General features: G+C 40.8%; 1 protein-coding gene across 2 annotated transcripts in view; it reads left to right on the forward strand.

The window, feature by feature from the left end:
• STK32B (serine/threonine kinase 32B) overlaps window positions 1-24469 on the forward strand; it is a 344771-nt gene that overhangs the window by 203049 nt on the left and 117253 nt on the right. For both annotated transcript variants that reach the window (XM_060147361.1, XM_060147362.1), the window contains exon 4: window positions 16000-16173. In XM_060147361.1, the coding sequence (XP_060003344.1) occupies window positions 16000-16173 (174 nt within the window). The remainder of the gene's footprint in view (window positions 1-15999; window positions 16174-24469) is intronic.

Raw genomic sequence — 24469 nt, forward strand, 5'->3', positions numbered from 1 at the left:
GAGTCACAGCAAAAAACATGAAGGTAGTGAAAAACTGTACATAATGAGATGGAAAAAGATAGGCCAGGAAAAGAATATAGGTCAAAATTGATGTCACAGCAAAAAAACCTTTTCTTTTTCAGGATAATGAGGATAAACTACAAAATGATGAGAAGGAAAATTCACGTCTCTTAACTTGTAGGCTGATATAAAACTGAAAAGTATGTGAAGCCAAAATTGCTGGAATCGTAAGGAAAAATAAGAAGTCAAATATTTGGTGAGAGACTTTTAACTCACCTGTCTCATGGGGAGATAGATCAAAGGAACAGTTAGTAAGACACAATTAATAAGTTTAAGCTAATGCATAGAAATAGCAGGAAACAAAGTGAACAGTCAGAGCACTGGCTGAGAGAAGGTATTGTCAGCATAGACACATGTCAAAAGGTTAGTCTCCAATATGTAAACAGTGTCTACAAATAACTAATGAAAGATCAAACAGCCATATAGATAAATGGACGATGAACAACAACAGGCAGTGCATAGAGGAGAAGGCCCAAGTGACAAATGAATCTGTGGTTAAATATCAGACTCATTGTTTGGGCTGAATTGTGTCCACTCAAAATTAATGTGTTGAAGCTCCCAGAGCCTCAGCATGTGACTGTATTTGAAGATAGGGTCTTTGAAGAAGTAATTAAAGTTAAATGAGGTCATCAGTGTGGACCCTAATCCATCTGACTGATGTCCTTATAAGAAGAAGAAATTTGGACACAGACACACACAGAGGGACAATCATGTGAGGACACATGGGGAAGACAGCCATCTTCAAGCCCAAGAGAGAGGGGCCTCAGGTCGACACTTTGATCTCAGACTTCCAACCCTGCTGAATTGTCAGAGAGTAAATTTGTCATGGTATCCCTGAAAACTAACACACTCAATCAAATACTGTTGGTAGGAACATTTTGCTGCATGTATTTTGGTGTATATAGGTGAACATTTTTGCTGGGTATATACAGAGGAAAGAAATTGCTGGATTATGTTCAGCCTGTGTAGATACTACCAAATAGTTTTCCAAAGTGTTTGGCCAGTTTACACTCCCATCAGTAGTGTATGAGAGTCAGGGCTGATACACAGCCAGCAACTCATGGTATTGTCCGTAGTTCTTATTTTAGCCACTTTGTTGAGTGTGATGAGAAACCACATTTTCATTTTGATTTGCACTTCTCTAATGACGCTGAACTCTTTGTATATTTTTTATATATACCAGTTGTATATCCCCCCTTTTGTTGAAGCACCTCTTCAAATCGCTTGCACATTTTTCTTTCACTTTAAATGGATGAACTTAATCTAATGAATAGGTATATTCATATGATTCATAATACAAAAGAGTATATAGTGAAAATTCCCTCTTCTAGTTCTGAAACCAGGCCATCTAGTGATCCTGCCCAGATCACAGTTGTCAGTCTTATAAATATAATTCCAGAATCTTTTAAATGTGTATAATAACACATATATTTTATGAAAATATATGTGTTATTTATAAAATGTTCTTCCACTTTTTACACAAATGGTTTAGTACACTAAACATGGTTGTGTATATATATATTTTTTTAACATCTTTATTGGGGTATAATTACTTTAGGTTGTGTATATTGCTATTTTTGGTAACAGTTTCATTGAGATATAAATTCACATGCTATAAAAGTCACCCTTTTTAAATACACAATTAAGTAGTTTTTAATTCATTCACAGAGTTGTATGACCATCACCACCATCTAATTTTAGGACATTTCCATCACCCCTCAAAGAAATCTTATACCCATTAGCAGTCAGTCTTTATTTCCTATACTCCCCAGTCCCTAGAAACTACTAATCTACTTTTTGTCTCTGTGGACTTGCCTATTCTGTAAAAATGGAATCCATGCAATGTATGGCCTTTGTGACTAATTTCTTTCATTTAGCATAATACGTCAAGTTTCACCCATATTGTAACATGTATCAGTACTTCATACCTTTTGATGGCTGATTAATCTTCTGTTGTGTAGATTTACTGCATTTAGTTTATCCATTCATCCGCTGCTGAACGTTCCGGTTGTTTCAGTTTTTGCCTATCATAAATAATGCTACTATGAACATTCGTGCACAAGTTTCTGTGTGGACGGACATATGTTTTCAGTTCTCTTGGGTATATATCTAGGAGTGGAAGTGCTGGGTTATATGGTTATTCTTTATTTAATATTTTGAATAACTGCCAGACTGTTATTCCCAGTGGATATACCATTTTGCATTCCCAGCAGCAACGTATGAAGGTTCTCCATATCCTTGTCAGTACGTGCTATTGTCCATCTTTTTTTGAGCCACTCTAAAGAGCATGAAATTGTATCTTGCTGTGATTTTGATTTAAATGCCCCAATAACTAATGATGTTGAACGTCATTTCGTCTACTTATTGGCCATTTGTATATATCTTCTTATAGGAGGTATGTCTATTCAAATATTTTGCCCAGTTTCAAATTGGATTGTCTTTTTATTGTTGAGTTGAAAGAGTTCTTTATTCTAAATAAATGTTCTTTATAATATACATGATTTGCAAATAATTTCTATTCTGTGGGCTGTCTTTTCACTTTCTTGACAGTGTGCTTTGAAGTTTTTAATTTTCATGACATCCAATTTATCTATTTTGTTGTTGTTGTTGTTCTTGTTACTTGTGCTTTTGGTGTAATATCTAAGAAATCTTTGCCTAATTCAATAATCAAGCTATGGAGCTCTACACCTATGTTATTTTTCATGAGTTTAAAATTTTTAGCTTTACACTTAGGTCTTTGATCTATTTTGAGTTAATTTTTGTGTGTGGTGGCAGGTAAGGGTTCAGCCTCATTCTTTTGCATGCGGATATTCAGTTGTTCCAGCACCATTTGTTGAAAAGACTTCTTTCCCCTATTGAATTATCTTAGCATTCTTATCAAAATCAACTGATCATAAAAGTAAAGATTTATTTCTGGACTCTCAGTTCTGTTACATTGATCTATGTGTCTCTCCTTATGCCAGTACTGTACTGTCTTGGTTACTATAGCTTTGTAATAAGTTTGAAAATGTTAGAGTAAATCCCCTCACTTTGTTCTTCTTTTTAAAGATTGTTTTGGTTATTACGTGTTTTTTGTTTCCATGTGAATTTTAGTGTCAGCTTGCAATTTCTGCAAAAGCTGCAGTTGGAATATTGATAGGGATTGCGTTGAATTTGTAGATGAACTTGGGGAATATTGCTATTTAGTTTTTTGATCCATGAACATTTTCACTTCTTTATGTCTTGTTTAATTTCTTTCACTGATGTTTTGTAGTATTCTATGTAAAAGTCTTGTACTTATTTTGTTAAGTTTATCCCTAAATGTTTTAATAATTTTTATTTTAAATGGAATTGTATTCTTAACTTCATTTTCAGGTTGTTTGTTGCTAGTATATACAGAAATACATATGATTTTTTTTTTTGGTCTATTGATTCTCCTTCCTGTGACCTTTCTGAATGTATTTATTAGTTCTAAAAAGTTTTTTTTAATAGATTTCTTAAAATTTTCTATATACAATATCAGGTAATTTTTGAATGGAGATAGTTTTACTTCCTTTCTAATCTAGTTACCTTTATTTCTTTTTCTTTCCTAATTGTCCTGACTAGAGCTTCCAGGACAACATTCAGTTGCAGTGGTGAGAGCTGATCGTTGTCATATTCCTGATCTTAAGGAGAAAGCGTTCAGTCTTTCCCTATTAAGCCTGATTTGACTGTGTTTTTTTCATAAATGACCCTAATCAGGTTGAGGAATTTCCCTTCTCTTCCTAGTTTGTTGACTGTTTTTATCATGAAAGGGCACTAAATATTGTCAAATTCTTCTTCTGCAGCTATTGACCTGATCATGTAGGTTTTGTCTTTTACTCCATTCATATGGTATTAACATTGATTTTTGTATATTAAGCCAACATTACAATTCTACCATAATTGTTATATATATAAAAACTTGTTATGTGTGTATATATATGTATATACCTATACATACATATATAAGAAGATATATTATAATTTATAATGTTATATATATAATGATATATATGTAACAAGATATATATGTGTGTCTGTGTGTATCTATCTATCTATCTATATATCTGCCTGAATGACTGACTCTTTATCATTTTAAAATATGCTTCTTTGTCTCTAGAAACAGTTTTTATCTTAAAGTTTATTTTGTCTGATATGGTATAGTCATTACAGCTATCTTTTGATTACTGTTTGTATGTTTATTTTACTTTAAGCCTAATTATTTCTTTGAATCTAAAATGTGTCTCTTGTAAATAGCATATAATTGGATCATTTTTTAAAAACAATACAATCTCTGCAATTTAATTGTATTGTTTAGAGTGTTTACATTAATGTAATTTTGATAAGGTGGTATTTTACATGTACCACTTTCCTATTTTTTTCTATATGTCTTATGTTTTTTCCCTTCTATTCCTCCACTACTGCTGTCCTTTGTGTAAAACAAATATTTTCTGGCATACTCTTTTAATTTCCTTGTTTCTTTTAACATATCTTTGAGTTATTTTCTTACTTGTTGCCCTGAGGATAACAATTAATATTTTAAGTTAAAACAATCTCATTTGGATGTCGGTGTGTGTGTGTGTGTTGGCAAGTTTTATTTTGATATAATTTCAAAATTACAAAAATTGCAAAAATATTACCAAGATACTTATATGCTTTAAACATATCCCCAGTTGTTAACATTATGCCCCATTTTTATTCCATGTGTTTTTTGAGAACTGAAGTTCTTGATTTTAATCAAATCCAATTTATCAATGCATTCTTTTTATCAGTGCTTTTAATATCCTGTTTAGAAGTCTCTTTCTATCCTAAAGTCATGAAGATCTTCTCCCATGTTTTTTTCTAGAAGTTTCAGTTTACATTACACATTGAGATCTACAATCCATCTTAAATTGATAGATGTGTATGATATGTGGTCTTTGTCAGAATTCATTTTTCTCCACATAGATATACAACTGATGCAGAAACATTTACTGAAAAACTTTCCATTTGCCACTGGTTAAAATGTCCCTCTTCCTTTTAAAAAATAAATCAAGTGTATGATGTTAAGTAAGCTACACTCTCAAGGTGCCTGTTTGGACCTTAGTAAAATAGGTATAATTGTGTATTTCTCTGTAGTTACTGTAAGGATTATAAGAGTAAGGATGTGATACACTTTTATCACTCAGTATGTTTAACATCAGGATGTTAGCTTTATTCATTTAGCCACTCATTCTTATAACCAGCTCCCCCTAAGGCCTCCTATGTGCTACCCACTGTGCTAGTTGCTTAGTTCACTTTACGTAATCCCACATAGAGAGGGACATGATTTCTGTTGTTTACTTACATATCCAAAGCACCTAGACCAGTGTCCAACATATGGTTGATGCTCAATACATGCTTGTTTAATAAATTATCTTGTGCATGTGAGCACAAGAAGAAATATGTAAATAGCCTCATTGCAACATCACTTGTAACAAGGGAAAAGTAAAAACAATTGTGCTGAAATTTATCTCTCAGTAAGAAATAGATAAATAAACTTTATAAATATAAAATATATACATGGTAATATGATATAGTATACTATATTAAAATGATTCAAATAATGTGTTATAAATGGGTCAATCATCATAGTTTCCAAATACATGAAACAAAATTTGATAGTGCTGAAAGGAGACATAGAAAAACCCACAATTATAGTTGGGGACTTCTTAGCAATTGATGGAACTTCTAGACAGTAAGTCAGCAAAGATGTAAAAGAATGAACACCACCATAACCAAGAGTACCTAACTGACATTTACAGAACATTTCACCAAATAACACAGAAAGTACTTTTTTTTTTTCAAGTTTCCATGGAATAGTCACAAAGATTTACCTGGCTCCTGGTTCATAAAACAAAACTCAATGTCTATTTAGGTCTTCTGCCCATTTTTGGATTGGGTTGTTTGTTTTTTTGTTATTGAGCTGCATGAGCTGCTTGTAAATTTTTGAGATTAAGCCTTTGTCAGTTGCTTCATTTGCAAATATTTTCTCCCATTCTGAGGGTTGTCTTTTGGTCTTGTTTATGGTTTCCTTTGCTGTGCAAAAGCTTTTAAGTTTCATTAGGTTCCATTTGTTTATTTTTGTTTTTATTTTCGTTTCTCTAGGAGATGGGTCAAAAAGGATCTTAGAGGAAAACATAGGCAGAACACTCTATGACATAAATCACAGCAAGATCATTTTTGACCCACCTCCATACTGTTTTGATTACTGTAGCTTTGTAGTATAGTCTGAAGTCAGGGAGCCTGATTCCTCCAGCTCCATTTTGCTTTCTCAAGATTGCTTTGGGGGATTTCCCTGGTGGTGCAGTGGTTAAGAATCCACCTGCCAATGCAGGGGACACGGTTTTGAGCCCTACTCCAGGAAAATCCCACATGCCACGGAGTAGCTAAGCCCATGTGCCACAACTGCTGACCCTGCACTCTACAGAGCCCGTGAGCTACAACTGCTGAGCTCATGTGGCACAACTACTGAAGCCCACGCACTTAGAGCCCGTGATCCGCAACAAGAGAAGCCACCACAATGAGAAGCCCGTGCACTGCAACAAAGAGTAGCCCCTGCTCCCCGCAACTAGAGAAACCCCGCACGCAGTGACGAAGACCCAACACAGCCAAAAATAAATAAATAAATGTATTTAAAAAAAAAAAAAGATTGCTTTGGCTATTCGAGGTCTTTTGTGTCTCCATACAAATTTTAAGATTTTTTGATCTAGTTCTGTGAGAAATGCCATTGGTAATTTGATAGGGATTGTACTGAATCTGTAAATTACCTTGGGTAGAATAGTCATTTTAACAATATTGATTCTTCCAATCCAAGAACATGGTATATCTTTCCAACTGTTTGTGTTGTCTTCAATTTCTTTCATCAGCGTCTCATAGTTTTTGGAGTACAGGTCTTTTGTCTCCTTAGTTAAATTTATTCCTAGTTATTTTGTTCTTCTTGATGTGATGGTAAATGGGGTTGTTTCTTTAATTTCTCTTTCTGATCTTTCTTTGTTAGTGTATAGAAATGCAACAGATTTCTGTGTATTAATTTTGTATCCTACAACTTTACCAAATTCATTGGTGAGCTCCAATAGTTTTCTGGTAGCATCTTTAGGATTCTCTATGTATAGTATCATGTCATCTGCAGACAGTGACAGTTTTACTTCTTCTTTTCCAATTTGGATTCATTTCTTTTTTTTTTCTCTGATTGCTGTGGCTAAGACTTCCAAAACTATGTTGAATAAAAATGACAAAAGTGGAAATCCTTGTCTTGTTCTTGATCTTAGAGGAAATCCTTTCAGCTTTTCACCATTGAGTATGATGTTAGCTGTAGGTTTGTCATATATCTTTATTATGTTGAGATATGTTCCCTCTATGCCCACTGTCTGGAGAGTTTCTATCATAAATGGGTATTGAATTTTGTCAAAAGGTTTTTCTGCCTCTATTGAGATGAACAAATGGTTTTTATTCTTCAATATGTTGATGTGGTGTATCACACTGATGGATTTGCAGACAACCCACAGAATGGGAGAAAATATTTGCAAACAATGCGACCAACAAGGGATTAGTCTCCAAAATTTACAACCAGCTCATGTGGCTCAATATCCAAAAACCAAGCAACCCAATCAAAAAATTGGCAGAAAACCTGAACAGACATTTTTCCAAAGAAGATATACAGATGGCCAAGGGGCACATGAAAAGATGCTCAACATCGCTAATTATTAGAGAAATGCAAATCAAAACTACAATGAGATATCACCTCATACCAGTCAGAATGGCCATCATTAAAAAGTCTACAAAAAATAAATGCTGAAGAGGGTATCGAGAAAAGGGAACCCTCCTACATTGTTGATGGGAATGTAAACTGATACAGCCACTATGGAGAATAATATGGAGGTTCCTCAAAAACTAAAAATAGAGCTACCGTATGATCCAGCAATCCCACTCCTGAGCATATATATAGAGAAAAACATGGTTCAAAAGGATACGTGCACTCCAGTATTCATTGCAGCACTGTTTACAATAGCCAAGACATGGAAGCAACCTAAATGTCCACCAAGATGTGGTACATATATACAATGGAATATTACTCAGCCATTAAAAAGAATGAAATAATGCCATTTGCAGCAGCATGGATGGACCTGGATATTATCATACTAAGTGAAGTCAGACAAAGGCAAATACCATATGATATCACTTATATGAGGAATCTAAAAAAAATATGATGATACAAGTGACCTTATTTACAAAAGAAAAACAGACTCACAGACTTAGAGGATGAATTTATGGTTACCGGGGGGAAGGGTGGAAGGGAGGGATAGATTGGCAGTTTGGGGTTGACACGTACACACTGCTATATTTAAAACAGATAACCAACAAAGACCTACTGTATAAATACATAATTTTTTAAAAGACAGTGCAGTGAAAGAAAACTACAGACCAGTATCTCTCATGAATATTGGAATGTGCATAGGAAACACTCCACAAGTGTGAGTTACCATTATTTGCTTCCTATTTCTTACTCCATGCCTCCTCTTTGTAAAGAATGCAAATTATACATTTCTTTTAGCCCAAGGGGAGATGTTTGGCTTCATCTCATTCAATCAGACAGTGAGAGTGGGTTGTCTGTTATGCATTGCCTTTGTTGCTCTGTCCTGTGAAGGAGGTTGAACCATGCTCACAATCAGTTTGTCCATGGGAACAAAACATTCGCCTCTCCTTTGTTCCACATTTTTCCTCTCCATCGCATCCATCAGTCTTACTTCGTTAGACACCGCAAAACTTTTAGAAGTAAGCAGAAGCGAGCACAGATTTAATCTATAAATTAAACCATTAAGCCACAAGAACAGTGTCCTGCACTGACACAAAGAGATGACACTTGAGGGTCTGCAAATCCCACTGTGTAGCTGGCAGGTGGGGTGGGCCATGGACTTGCGTCTTGCCTTTGCATCATCCCACAATTTCTCCTGCCCTAAACTACCTTGGCCCGGGGAGCTGGATGGCATTTGAGAGTCTCCCCTTCATGGCACTTGGCTAACAGGCAGCAGATGGAAACTAACCTGTAATCTCCTGGGACAGAGACAGGCCAGAATCAGCCTAGTGTGAGAACAGTGAGGGCTAGCGTGTTTGAATGGCTTGATGACTTTTGTGGCTGAAGTCAAATTAAAAATTTTTAAAACAGCTTATTACTGTGAATGTTATTAAAGGCATACGTATCAAGCACAGTTCAGGTTTGATAAGCTCCTTTTTATTTGTCTGATATGAGCTAACGGAAGGCCCAGCATCCCATTATTGGATTTCTTAGTCTAGAGGGTATTTCTAGCTCCTCTCTTGCTGGATATTAAGTCTCTGAGAATCGCTGGAAGTGAGCATGGTGGGTGAGCCCCCCTCTCTATCTGCTCCCCCTTGAAGATCAAATTGGACAGAAAATGGTCTTAGGAGATGCTCGGCTCCTCGTCCCTGTGGGTGGACAGATTAAGGACAGAGGAGATGAATGTTGGAGACACGTGGCTTGTGCTGCTGCCAGGGCTTCCAGAATGACCATCCCACGGAGTCCTCTCTGGGCAGTTGACTCCTTTTGCCTCAGGAAAAGTAGAGAAAGGCATTTGTTTCCAGTGGTCAGGTGGCATTGCGCTGCTGGAAGACTAAGAAGGTTTAGGATTTCCTGCAGTAGGTCCCTTTCCTTTCCATGCCTCCCCAGCCATTAATAACACACGGTTGGTTGAAGAGACCAGGTACTGGGCAAGGTGAGATGAAGTGAGAGGGAGCGCTGGAGATGCTCTAACTGGACATTCGAGGCAGATCACTCTTTGTCATGGGGCCATCCTGTTCATTGCAGGATGTTTAGCAGCATCCTCGGCCTCTAATCACTAGATGCCAGTAGCATCCCTTCCAGTGTGACGACCAAAAATGTCTCCGGATGTCATCAGATGTCCCCACTGGAACACTGGTTGGAAACCACTGCTCTAAACTGGCAAGGGGATGATGGATAAGAGTAGAGAGGTGGGATTAGGGAGCATTGTGAGGGAGCAGGTAGGGATGAGAGAGTGACAACAATGAGTGTCTTTGGGACTGTTAAGTCCATGGCCAAGTGCAAAAAATGGAAATGCAGCAATGGATCATCAGGGGGCACTTGTCCTGGCACAGGACATCGAACTTCAGACCCCTTATGATTATCGCAAACTCAGGCGACCTATTGGGGCAACTCCTCCCACTGAATCCCAGCTTCTGGCACAGGGCTGGATGCGTAGTAGAAGCCTACTGGGTGTTTGTTGGTGTGTGCGTGAGCTCATATTTGTGAAGTAGTCCCTGGGGCCATTCACCAGCATCTCTTTTATTAAGAAAGCTCACCTGTGAGCATGACGCCCAGACCACTTTGCTGTTGCCCCATGTAGCACTGCTTTAACGGAATTGGACTTGGATGCATTCAGTCTATCTTGAGGAACATCATACAAAAATCCCGTTGAACTTGCAACTCTGTTCAGAGCTATTTTAGATAGCTCATTGATCACCACGTTACAGAATGTCGTCTTTATAAGAATCCAGTGGGAGAGAGTTCCCTCTGGCTTCTGCACCAGCAATAAACAATGAAACATACACTTTGCTCTGGTTGCTGGGAAGGTTAGAAATGCATTGATGGCCTACTTCAGGCAAGCAGGCAAGTTCTTTGGGCATTTTTGCCTGCAACCATTTTCTTGTATTCCTTTATTATTCTTTGACTTGGTCTGTGGCTTACTTATTTTTAATTGTACTTTGTTATATGTATTTTGCAAGTCACTTTTAGTCCGTTTTGGAATAAGGTGGGAAATTAATACATTTTTTTAAAAACCCAAAGGATGTTGGATTCTTCATGTTGGCGTATGTCAATGTCCAGGCCAGGACTGATGCCATCCCAGCTCCTGACCTTCTTTGATCTTGCATATTGAGCCTAATTATCCAGATTTCTCCATGGTCAGCATTACTGCAATCAAGTGCAGGTTTTTCATTTGTGATCTCCATCATTTCCATGACAATATGCAACGGCATCATGAGAACATAATTATAATTCCAGTCCAATAAGAAGCAAAAGAGGCAATGGCACAGAGCTGTGGAACGGCACAAAACTACAGAGAGATCAATGCAAGGTCATTCTCTGTTCTCCGATAATAACATTGAGTCTCCTGGAGAATATATGGTCCATGGCCCAGGGTGACGATGGTTCTGCAGCGAGAAAAATCCATAATCTGAGTTATTGCCTAAATTATCACTATCTTTGCATTTGGGATTTTCTCTTTAGAATTCATTCTGGTCTGCAAGTTTCTCCCCTGAAAATTCATGTTCCTCCTCCAAAAAGTTCTGATGGAATACTGAATGAGATTCCCTTTGACAGTTTAGCTGTGAATTGAGGGTGCAAGAACTCACTGGTCATTAACACAGCGTTTCAATAGTCCATCAACTATTAGAATACAAACTGAGCGTCTGTAGGAGCATATTACAGCTGATTCCTGTCATTTCTTTCTGAGCATCTAAACCCTTATCTCCAGTAGCAAATACGTGGAAAGATGCATCAGATGACTCTTTCAATTCCAAGTAACAGAAACACAGTGTTAAGTAGCTTAAATCAAAAAGTACAGTCATTGCCCATGTAAATAGGAAGTTCAGGGACAGACCGCTCTTCCGCCCAGGCTGGAGCCCTCACCTCCAGCAGGGCCTCTCTCTGTTTTCAGCCCTTCAGCCCTGCTTGACTCTCTGCAGCTTCACTCTACAGATGGGTCTTATCTTCATTTTGGGCCACAGGATCTAGACAGCCTCAGTTACAGCTTCTAGCCGAGCACACCTAGAGCAAGGTCCTCATCCACACACTGACCCCAGGAGCACTCTGAGGGGGCCTGATGAACCAACACCAGTGGCCAGAGGATGCGCGTAAGCTTTCTAGTCATGTTGTCATCTTTTGTTGAGAGGGGGGAGCAGGAATCATCAGACGGCTCCAGCAGGTGTGCCTTAAGTGAGGGGGGAGAGTCCCAGGTGAATCGTAAGTGGGGGAATGGAGGGCGTTTTGACACCAGACTTGCTACAAGCAAATGATGTCTCTTGTACACTTCCTTTTTTTTTTTTTTAAAGAAGATGTTGGGGGTAGGAGTTTATTAATTAATTTATTTATTTTGGCTGTGTTGGATCTTCGTTTCTGTGCGAGGGCTTTCTCTAGTTGTGGCAAGCAGGGGCCGCTTTTCATCGCGGTGCGCAGGCCTTTCACTATGGCGGCCTCTCTTGTTGCGGAGCACAGGCTCCAGACGCACAGGCTCAGTAGTTGTGGCTCACGGGCCCAGTTGCTCCGCGGCATGTGGGATCCTCCCAGACCAGGGCTCGAACCCGTGTCCCCTGCATTGGCAGGCAGATTCGCAACCACTGCGCCACCAGGGAAGCCCCACTCTTCTTGAACATAGACAAAACAAAATCACTTCATCATACAAAGCCAGTATTACCATGATACCAAAACAGGGTCAGGACAAAGGTAGGAAAATATAGGCCAGTGTCACTTGGAACGTTTGATGCAAAAATCCTAAATGAATAAACCTGAACCCAGTAAAAAAAAAAATATATATATACATATATATATAGTATATGTTATATATAATATACTTATATATATTTATTATACATTATTATATTATATATATTGTATGTTATAAATTAAAATATATATTATAAATATATACTTATGTATTTATTTATTATTATATATGTTATATATAATACACAGATACACATATATGTATATAGATATACATATATATATGTGTGTTTATCAAGTAAGGTTTAGACTAGAAATGCAAAGACAGTTTAATGTAAAAAAAAATAAAATAAAACCTTTGAACCCATCCGATAAAAATTCTTAGCAGTCTAGAAAGCAACTTTCTTAACTGGGTAAATGATATCCATCAAATATCTACAGCAAACAATTTACTTAATGGAGAAACAGTTTACTAAATTCTAGAACAAGATAAAAATGCCCAGCATCACCTCTTATAATCCATGTTTTACTGGAGGTCCAGGGTAGTAAAATAAAACAAGAAAAAGTAAACAGCATAAGGATCGCAAGAGTATAAACATGGCAGTGTTTTGTAGAATACATAATCATCTTCATATAATAAGTGGAAAAAATATATGAAAGGTATTAGAACTAATAACTAAGAAGTCAGCCAAGCTGCTAGATTTAAGATAAACATTAGCAATTCCGGAGTGTATTTTCCCCTAGCAATGACCATTTAGTGCACCTTACTTTAAAAGATTCTCTTCACAATAGCAATAAAATTTATTTTAAAATATCAGAATATTTTAAAATATCAGAACTCTGCTCAATGTTATGTGGCAGCCTGGATGGGAAGGGAGTCTGGGGGAGAATGGGTACATGTACGTGTATGGCTGAGTCGCTTTGCTGTGCACCTGAAACTATCACGACGTTGTTAATCAGCTATACTCCAATATAGAATAAAAAGTGAAAGTCATAAAAAAATGCATACATGCCAGGTCCTTAAGTAGAAAATTATAAAACTTTATTGACAAACATAAAAAGAAGACCAGAATAAATAGATATTTCATGTTCATGGAAAGGTTGGAAAGTTCCAGCATCGTAAAAATGCTAATCCTCTTTAATTTGTAAATTAAACATAATTCCAACAAAAGTCAGAGTTTTTCAAGAAACCAGATACATTTGTTCTAAAATTGCCATGAAAGAGAAAAGGTTAATACAGATGGCTATGACCATGTTGAAAGACAGATTGAAGCGTGGCTTTTACAGAGTTCGCTAAAGAGGCCCTTGGTTACCTGCTCCATGCTCCAGCGTGTCAAGTGCATCTTTGTTTGATTCTCTCCATCCTCGCATGGGCCCAGATAGTCCACCCAGAAAAAATAGTGTCTGGAAAAGGCCAGTGCCTCCAGGCTGGGAGCCTACCTTGGGCAAGGCTCCTGGGCAAGCTTTATTTTTTAACCTCTTCTCGAGCATCCAACTCCTGCAGTGCATCAATTGGAGCAGTGATCACGCACCAGACAGCTTATACTTGTCCTGAAGCAAATATAAAGTCCAGCTGGTGCCCTCCAGGCGGCCCTGGACACCCCCACAAGCCCCTGGACCACCTCTTTCCTGCCTGGGCAGGCAGCCACTGCTCCCGCCCTGAAGTGAGCCTGAAAGAGAATGGAAGAGGCTGGTCTGTTTCATCACCCTTGGGTTGTCAGTGGCTAAGATGCTGAAACTGGGGGGATGGGAGGTGCTCTCCCCAAGACCCTACAGAGTCCTGGACTCCCAGCACCAGAAGGTTCATGCTGTCCTTCTGTCTGGGTCACAGTCCCTGTGTGTCCCAGACCCAGGGTACCCTTCATCTGCAAAGACCTTTCCACCCACCTCAGTTGCTGGAGAGCTGACTTCCTCCCTCCACATGCCCACTGCACCCCAGAGAGATTTCTAGAGCCCCTGTCCCCCTGCATGACCACTGACTGTTGACTTAGCCCTTCTCTCCTAGGGGGCTGTGTGCCCCTTCAGAGTGAGGACAATTGCTTTGTCCCAGTGTCCCCAGCACACCACCCAATGCCTGTCACAGGACAGGTACTCTGTAAACATCTGGTAAATTTACAGTTGGGGTCACAATATATCACCCCCTCCTCCTTGCTTTGATCCCGACCCGTATAAACAGCAGGTGAGACATACAAGGAGAACTGTGGCACTCGGGTAGCCATTTCTTCTGTCTCTGGATCCCAGTCTCTGTAATACAGGGCGGGTGGGGCTAGATGGCATTTAAGGTTCCTTCCACCCCTGGAATCCCTCATCCCGTAAGCACATGGTCTGTCACCTCTCCTGTGGCCGAGTCGTGCTCCCTCCTCAGGGCTGCATGCCCAGGTCAGGGAAACACAGCAAGTACATGTTACAGCAGCATCTCAGCAGTGTGTGGTTGTAAGAGCTCGATGGGAGTGGGGGGTCTGTCTCGTTTTCACCCTGACGGTGGCTCACTGAGGCCCTTCTTCCCTCTTCTGTCGAACGAGGGGAATGGCCTGGCTGGCCCAGGTCTAATAGTCGAGGATCTGAGACACAGATCTAAGCCTCCAGGACAGCATCCTGTCATTCTGTGATGCCCTTATTACAGTTCATGGTTCTGTATGGAACGTGACGACATTTTATGACGTGATTCTAGTTTACAATTGTTTAACGCCGTTCTCAGGGTTTTTATGTTGGTGCTTCAGCCCTTAAAAGGCCTAAGTGCAACTTCTGTTGCTTTGGGGGGGAAATACACTCAAAACCTTAGTGGCTCAAAATACAACCATCTCATTATCTCATGTTCTGTAAGTTGACTGGGCTTATCGGGGCGGCTCTTCTGCTCCATGTGATGTCAGCTGGGACTGCAGCACAATATCCAAATTCCCAAGGTGGCTCACTCTCACGGCTACTGGTTGGCCGTGGCTGTCACTGAGTGCTCAGCTGGGGCTCTTGAACAGAGCGCCTTGGTTTTCCTTCTCGTGGCCTCTCCATAGGGCTTAGGCTCTGGCCAGGTTCTGAGAAGCAACGTGAGTAGAAACCGTCAGTTCCCTTAAAGCCTGGATGTGTCTTACCAGAGCATCACTGCCTTCAAGGGCTGCAGAAACAAGATCTTTGTGGGGAGCGGCATGTGTGGGGAGGACAGGGGAATCAGTGGAGAAGGGGCTGCGGCTTTGGAGACCAGCTACTTAAGTCCCGACAACATCTAATTAAAACATATGCTAAAAACAAAGTAACATGTTGGAGTCCAGTGTTGGTTCAAGTGCCATTTGTCAGCCAGAGGACTGGTGCTCTGTCATAGAACACTGTAACTTGGGCAGCATCAGTGCCTCTCTCTGAGCCTCAGTTTGCTCTTCTGTAAAATGGGGGCATCGGTCTTGAGGGCATTGGAGTCATCTCCATCCCTAACTTTCTCTGCCCCTCGGTGCTCCTAGGTACTCCTTCCAGGACGAGGAGGACATGTTCATGGTGGTGGACCTACTGCTGGGAGGGGATCTACGTTATCACCTGCAACAGAACGTACATTTCACAGAGGGGGCCGTGAAGCTCTACATCTGCGAGCTGGCCCTGGCCCTGGAGTATCTGCAGAGGTATCACATCATCCACAGGTAACCAGGCTGCTGGAGGGATGCTGGGGGGTGGGGTGTGATGGGAGGAGTCTGCAGCCATCGAGAGTATTTTCTCACTGACATTCTTGAGAAGTGGCAGCACATGGAGGTCATAAAAAGCAGAACAGCTTTATTGCTTTTACCTTCTCTACCTGCTCCCTTGTCACGTGCATCGAGGTGGAACACTCCCACTGCCTGTGTAACCTCCTCTCTTGGTACCCCACTGCTTAGAGACGTGGCTGGTGGTCGGCCTTTGCTTCTCCATTCTGGTGTGTCTTTGGGAGGCTGGAATGTTCTGTCCCTCTAGCGTCAGGTTAGAAAAGTCACAGTGGCATGAGATGGGAATGTGAGGGATTCTCCTCTATTCCTTTCCTTATTTTGAAATCAGTGCTGTGTATCATGGAGGATTTCTTCCTCTTGGGAAGCTTCAGTGCTGGCTCTGGGCTTTGGATATAAGCTCTGAGTTTCTGCTGCTTCCTCAGGGCCTTTGCTTCTCCCTGCCTGTGCACAGCACCACCACATCCAACCTGGTGAGCAAGGCAAGTTTGACTGCAGAGGCAGGAGGCCAGCGAGAGGCTTCAGAAAGCAACGGTTTGGGCTTCCCTGGTGACGTAGTGGTTGAGAGGCCACCTGCCGATGCAGGGGACATGGGTTCGTGCCCCGGTCCAGGAGGATCTCACATGCCGTGGAGTGGCTGGGCCCGTGAGCCATGGCCGCTGAGCCTGCGCGTCCGAAGCCTGTGCTCCGCAACGGGAGAGGCCACAACAGTGAGAGGCCCGCGTACCGCAAAAAAGAAAGAAAGAAAGAAAGAAAGAAAGCAATGGTTTCATTAATAAAGTCCTATCTCTGACCACAGAGGAGGGGGCCAGCGTGAGTAGCTCCAAATCTGTTCACCCATCGTCTTGCACTGTGCCTAGTGGATCTTCTTCTAACTTATACAGTTTTGGAGGACTTGGGAAAGACAAGAACTTGAACTTGAGAGTAAAGACGGTAGATGAAGCGCACACACGTGCACACACACACTTACAGTTTCTCCTTTCTAAAACCTCCATAAATTGACAGTAAGGAGGGTTTGAAAAATGGCAAATTCACAAGGATGGGGAAAACTAAAGAGGAGACTATAGCAAAACATGTTGGGGAGGGGGATTAGAAAGGAGATGTAGAGTAGTAAATGGCTTAGGACGCCAGAAACTGAAGTTTGAGTTGTCCCTGGGAAGAACCGTGAATTGATAGGCACTAAAGAATCCCCCGCGAGGCTCAGGAATGGGGAGTTATCAGTATAGATGGAAGGCGGAAGAGGGGGTAAAGGAGAGGCTAAAATGAGGTTCATTGTTTGAAAGCCTTTTAAGATGTACTGAGAACCCCCAATCTGCTTACCCATCCTGAATAACTGGATGGCTGTCCCTTCCTCTTCCAAGCAGAAGACTGAAGGTTTGTTCCCTCAGGAGAGTAAAATAGAGAGTGTCTGGACTGAAAGACATCAAGCCTCTTGAGTTGGGATATGGTACTGAAAATAGCACCACTACGTAGACACATCCATACCAGATGCTCAGATAACACACCCTCCCCACTTCCAGCTGGGCTCAGGCCTTCCTCCTCCTGAATGGACACCTGAATGATTTCAGTGGGGGTTTGGCTGAGGCAAGAGGAAAGAGATTTAGACATCGGAAGTTCCCCAAGACCCTTGGAGTGTAGTTCAGGGTCAGCAAGCCCTGCTCATTTGTTATAAGCTCCCAACTAAGTTAGTGACAGCTAAAGATTATCAGACATCCAGAGAAATCTTCTAACATGGAGAGTGAGAGCCATGCAGTCAAATGGAAAAAGAAAAAAAGCTTGGAATAAACAGAGACTCTGCCAGGAGAAGACACTAGGAAAAGAGCTATGATCAGTATTTTCAGTGGGATGAAAAGATTTTTGCAATTGTAAAATAAGAAATACTATGTGTATTTAAAATTCAAAGGGCAAACATCAGATCAGAGCTCTTATAAATTAAAAATATGAATGTAGAAATGAAAAATTCAAAAGATAAAGGTGTTGGAAGATAAAGCTTGAAGATATCCTGTGCACAGTAGAAATAAAAAGACAAAAAGAAAATATAAGAAAATTAGAGGACCAGTACAGTAAGTTCAGTATCAGAGAGAGAGAGAAGGAAGGAAGAGGGAGAGAGAGACAGAAAGGAAGGAAGGAAGGAAGGAAGGAAGGGAGGAAGGAAGGAAGGAAGGAAGGGAGGGAGAGAGGGAGGGAGGGAGGGAAGAAAGAAAAGTGAGAAAACAGAAACATAGGGGAAGAAACCATCAATGAAATAAAGAAAATCTCCTGGACCTGAAATATATGAATTTCCAGACTGAAGGGTCCATCAAGGATACAGTGACTAGAAACAGACATACATCAAAACAAACTTTGGATCCAATAAGCTTGCACTGTAAACAATAGTTTGGGATTATCAAACACCAGAAGGCAGTGGAAACATGCTGATCAATCAGATGTGAGATGTATGTTTTTTCAAGGTCTCAAAAAATATACCTTTTCTCAAGTAGCTATTAGAAAATGACATGGACTCCACTAAACTGAAGGACTAAATCAAGGAGGAACAAATGGAATACGGAAAGCTGGAGCTCCAGCAAAGAAGAGAGAGGCAAAGGAAATCTTCCGGATGATGGGTGGGTCAAGGATGTCAGCTGTGCCTGCGGTGTAGACCATGACCAGTTCTGATTGGAGTCAGATCAGAAGTCCCTGGGAGAGACTTCTTCAGGAAGAGCAAGCTGATAGAATTCCTAAGACATCTGGCTGCCTTGAGATATTTACTTATTTGGCAAAGAATCTGAAGTTGAATAAATGAGAAGTTCAGGGAAAAAACTCAGCAATAAATAGAAGATAATTTTTAACTCCAGGCAATGAAAGTGTTGGACAGGACATTGCATATCATACAATTTACTACATGAATCATCTCTGCGTAGCATGCTTAATCATAATCACCTAACCCCTAAAAATTGACCTAACCAAAAATACAATAATACCGCATTAGGGGAAGTGAGGAAATGGGAAGATGAGTGTGTCTTGTGGGGACACACGAAGGAAAGACTGCTACATACTCATCTTCCATAGTGGGAAGCCAGCAGATAGAGCCGGAAATTGAAAAGTCAAGGAGTCCTGTACATCAGTCATTTCAAGAGAAGGAGCTAAATACCAAAATATAGCCTGGGTGAGATAAATGGACGGAGAGGGAGAAATCAAGGAGAAAGTGATAGGGATTGTCGCTATATTGTAACAAAACTTTCAGCACAATTTGATTCTTGGAACTATTCCTCTGTATCATTTTGACACAAATAGTAACAAACGTAACAAAATGCAAATGAAGACGAGGAAGGAGGGGGAGGAGAGGTAGAAAGAGGAGGAAGGGGGAAGGAGGAGGAAGTGTAGTAGTCCCAGGCGTAACAGTAGTAGTAGTAATAGTAGCAGCAGCAGCCCTGGTCGAATAGGAGTAAAGGGACTGTTCAGTGTGATGCAGAGTATTTACTGAGGTCCATTGTTCATTCACACAGTCATTGACTAGCTTTTGCCCGCAGGCATTCTGGCTGTGGAATCTGGGTTTATAAGCACTGTGCTATATTTGTTAAGGAAGGTCACCCTATACCAGAGTAGCCTCTGTGGGCTGGCTGGGCTTCTTTGAAGGCAATGAAAGGAGCGAGTTCTTTACCAACCTATTGTACAAGTGTCATTCACCCATTATCACAGTCCTTCCTCCGCTGGTGTGTAATAGATGATCTATTTGCCTACATCCCCCCACACACTGAGTCATGTGGACCTTGGTGAGACAGATGCCAACATCCCAGAGCAGAGCTGACGGTAGACCAGGTGGAAAAAGAACTGTCACGTAAGAGCGTGGTGGTTTGGAACCATTTCATTGTATTTCAACAAATGTTTTTATGTTGCTCTATGTGGGGTCATCTGTCCTCAGATTCCAGATCTACCTGAGAGAAAAGGAGCTATCCAACAATGTAAGGAAATTTTTAACAATCCACTAAAAGTAAATGGAATTACCTTACCATTTCTAAACTTACAGACCTGACAGAAATTTGAGTCAGGGTTTTTTTCCCCCCTCCCATATGGTTCAATAAATCTCTTTTTCATCGTGTATGTATGTACAGACTTGAAATTATGTGTGTCTGTACACATTGTGCATAGGGATATAAGATAATGTTGTGCAATGTTTGCAATGTTTTGTATTCATTCAACAGCTGAATATGTAAGTCCCCTACTGCATATGTACAAGGCACTGTCAATGCCATATTTTATACAGACTGATGAATGTTGCTTCTTTCCAAGTAGCCACACTTGCAAGTGGCAGAATCATTCCACAAATGCAAGCCTGAGTTGAATTGCCAAGAATTTCTGTCTTCCATCTTGGTGGACTTGGACATGTGACTTAGCTTTATGGACTTCCATTTCCTAATCTGTAAAATGGGCCTGATGACACCTACTTCACAAATTCCATGAGATGCAAATTCCATGAGAAAAAGTTCATAAAGGATTTAACTGTGCCTGGGGCCTTTTAGGTGCCTCATTCCTCTCTCTTTCATCTGAGGGAATTGATTTTGAAACCAGGTGTTCATTTATACTTAGTGGTGACAGATCTCCATCCTTTGAGGATGATGTAGATCTGTAGAAAATAAAAGGTATTTCAGAGTATAACCCAGTGAGCTTGAAAGTGCATAAGCAGGAAAATACCATTGTGGGTTCAAAATAAATTATTGTCTTAAAACAATTAGAAGTTTTACTTTTTAGAGCACTTGGCCCTTCGTTCTTTCAAAACACTCTGGGCCAAGAAGTGTGTCAGCCCCGGGAAGAAGATGATGGGTGGGACCCTAGGGGCCAAATTACTGCAGTCCGAGGGGGAGAGGGGACCCAGGACAGGACACCACACAGTGGTGGGCGGAACCTCTGAGGAGGGCACCCAGCCCAGACTGAGGTGGGGGGCAGAGCAGGGGACACAGAGGAGGCTGGCAAGGCTTCCTCTGGGACACGCAAATATGATTTGTGGGACAAATAGACATTAGCCCAGAGAAGAGGAACGCTGGAGGCACTGGGCAGACAGGCTCCTACTGAGAGGCCTGGGTGGGCAGAGCCTGAGCTGGTCAGCTCGGCAGGGAGCACTTCCTGAGGCTCCGGCTGGTGTCAGTCATTGATGGGTTGAAGCTTGGGAGTGATGTGGTCCAACTGGTAATCGAGAATGACGTTCACCGAAGGCACCTCCCCGGGGGTGCTCTTCAGCCAGAGCTGGTTACTGGACTAGCTGCCCAGAAGGGCCAGGTCATGCAGAAGAGCAGATGACTAACAACAGTGACAGTGAATCAAGTTTGTTAAGCTCCTGTGTGTCAGCACTACTTTAAACTCTATATATATATATATATATATATACACACACACACACACACACACACATACACGCATGTGTTTGTGTGTTTACATATGTGTGTGCATATATGTGCATATGTGTGTATATTCATATACATACAAATATCTCATTTAATTCTCACATCAATCAAATGGGCTAGGTACTAGGATTATCCTAATTTTTCAGAGCAATTGGGCGATTTGCACTCTGGCACACAGCTGGCAGGTCATGGAACCAGGTTTCAAACCAAGACACTCTGACCCCAGATCCCATGCTGACGAGCACATGCTATCCTGGCTTTCTGCATTGAACTGTTTCTAAAACCCTTATATGAGTGAGGGTGCTTGCACATCTGAACATAAAAATATGCATGGATGGATCTCATCGACTCCTCCCAAGCGCCCCTGAGGAAGGCTCTTCCAGCAGTGCCCATGAAGCAAGGGAGGATTCTGGTGGTGACGCCCCTAGCCTGAGGTCACCCCTGACTCACTGCCCGGCACAGAGGAAGTGCTCCATAACTATCTATTGAATCAATGAAGAAATACTAAAGAAAGAAATGAAAGACACGCCTTACTTGAAATTACTTGAAAATACAAGTTCAAATTCAATAAGTCACTACCCAAATCTTGCAGTGCTTCCTGTAACTTTTCTGCCCAAATATCCCTTGATATCTGAGGAGTCAGCCTTTTGAAAATTTCTGGTGGGGCCCAAAGTAGCCATGCACAAGCATGAAATTCCTTTGAAATCTCATGTTTGATGTTAAAAATTTCTCCAAGTTCCACTGCAATATGTAATCATAATTCTTTTGATACATAAAGTAGTGCTTTGAAGAACTACATTTCACCAGAAAAATAAAGGAAATGAACAATAAAGGCTTCTTGGAGTCTCCTTGGTCAGTGGCAGGTGCTGTTGCATTATCTATCAATTTGGGAGAAATGAGCAGATTTGAAGAGAGCTCATGGTTCAGGTGAGGTTCACGGCACCAGTAATTCTCTCCCTTGTCTTTTATTTTTAGATCCAATCCACTCATAAATGTGAGCCCGTAAACAGCAAGCTTGTTCACTGTTTTGAACAGAGCAGTGATCTAAATGCTAATCGAAGTGGGTTTGGGGCAACATTTTCAAACTCCTTTTGAAGATAACTTTTCACGAGTGAGGTTACTTCTACCAAACTGTGGTCTGAAAATTCCTGAAAGTCCTAGGGCAGTGTCCTTTACTCCCTTAGGAAGATCTCTCGATGAAGTCTGATTATTTATATAGTGCATTTTATTTTGCTTCCAGCCCTGAACCTGCATCACATGAAAATTAACTCACAGTCTCAAAGGTTTGTAATCCCAGTGGTCCTTCACTTCATCAGACTCACAGGCTTCCTTTCCAGGGCAGAAATCTCATCAGATACATGAGAAGCATCTTCAGCTTCGCCTTGGAGTTGTTTTTGTGTGTGTGTGTGTGGTACGCGGGCCTCTCACTGTTGTGTGGCCTCTCCCGTTGCGGAGCACAGGCTCCGGATGCGCAGGCTCATCGGCCATGGCTCACGGGCCCAGCCGCTCCGCGGCATGTGGGATCTTCCCGGACCGGGGCACGAACCCGTGTCCCCTGCATCAGCAGGCGGACTGTCAACCACTACACCACCAGGGAAGCCTCTGGAGTTGTTTATTGAAAGTATTCAGCCTTGAGAAAATATCTGCTTAATGAGTCAAATATTTGTGAAACCCTCTCTATCATTAAAGCTAATTATAAATTTTATTGAGGGCTTCTTTATGGGCTTTGTCAGAAATCTTTTTCTTTTCCTTTTTATCTTTAGGAAAAATAATAGTTCAATCCTGGAACACTAGCAAGCACCTTTCTTTAAACTAGCATTATCTTTGAGATGAGCAAGCTTTTCAAAGCCACTTCTCAGTTCTACAAATTGTCTAGAAAATAAGTATACAAATGCTAAGTTATATAAAGTTTATCATTTTGTTACCGAGTTCAAGCGCATACTGCTCACCACACAACAGGCCAATAAATCAAGAGATGAGTTGTGGAGGCAAGGAAGAGTGACTTTATTAGGAAAACCAGCAGACCGAGAAGATGGTGGACTCGTGTCCCAAAGAACCATCTTGCCTGAGTTAGAATTCAGGCTTCTTTTACACTAAAAGGGGAGGGAATAAAGCCAAGCATTTCCTGGTTCTGGTCAGCCTCTGGAGGGGATGTGTTCATTTTCTCCTTGCTGCTGTCATTCATAGGTGGGCCTGGTCAGGATGTTTCCTGTGAGCTAAACAAAGGTATTTTAGCTTAATGCCCCTTACCTGGGAGGCAGGGTTCCCAGAGATGGACCATTATGCATACTTTAACATCCCTTTAGTGAGTAACCTGTAGTAGAATACAAAGTTCTTCCCTATTACAATTTTTTGTCACTTTATTGAATAAACCGAGAAAATAAAGAAGTAAAAATTTTTTTTTGCTATGGGTTTTGTTAGCGTTAAGTCCAGGCCTCATTTTTTAATAGAGAGTATGTGTACGTGTTATAAAGTTCAAAAGATTAAAAAGTGTGCAAGTGAAAAATAATTCTCCCATTATTTTGAGGATTTTCACTTATTTACAGCATATGCTTCAAACTTCCACTTTGAATTCACCATTCCTATTCCCTGTGGACAACTTAATCTAAAAATATTAACAGGTAAAAAGTAAATGAAGCATGTGCATACGCACGCACACACACGAGATTTTTGGCATTGTGTGTCTTTGGGTGCGAATAGTATGAGAAGGAGATTACTCACTGGGGCAGGGCTTGGAACTGAGCTTTGTTCATATTTATGTACAGTAAGAATTTAAATGCAGTGGATCATCCCCATATTTGAAACCTGGGAATGGTAGGTAACAAAATAGAAATCATTGTTTGTAAGATGCTACACCCATG

This window comes from Lagenorhynchus albirostris, chromosome 4, assembly GCF_949774975.1.
Source record: "Lagenorhynchus albirostris chromosome 4, mLagAlb1.1, whole genome shotgun sequence".
NCBI lineage: Eukaryota > Metazoa > Chordata > Mammalia > Artiodactyla > Delphinidae > Lagenorhynchus > Lagenorhynchus albirostris.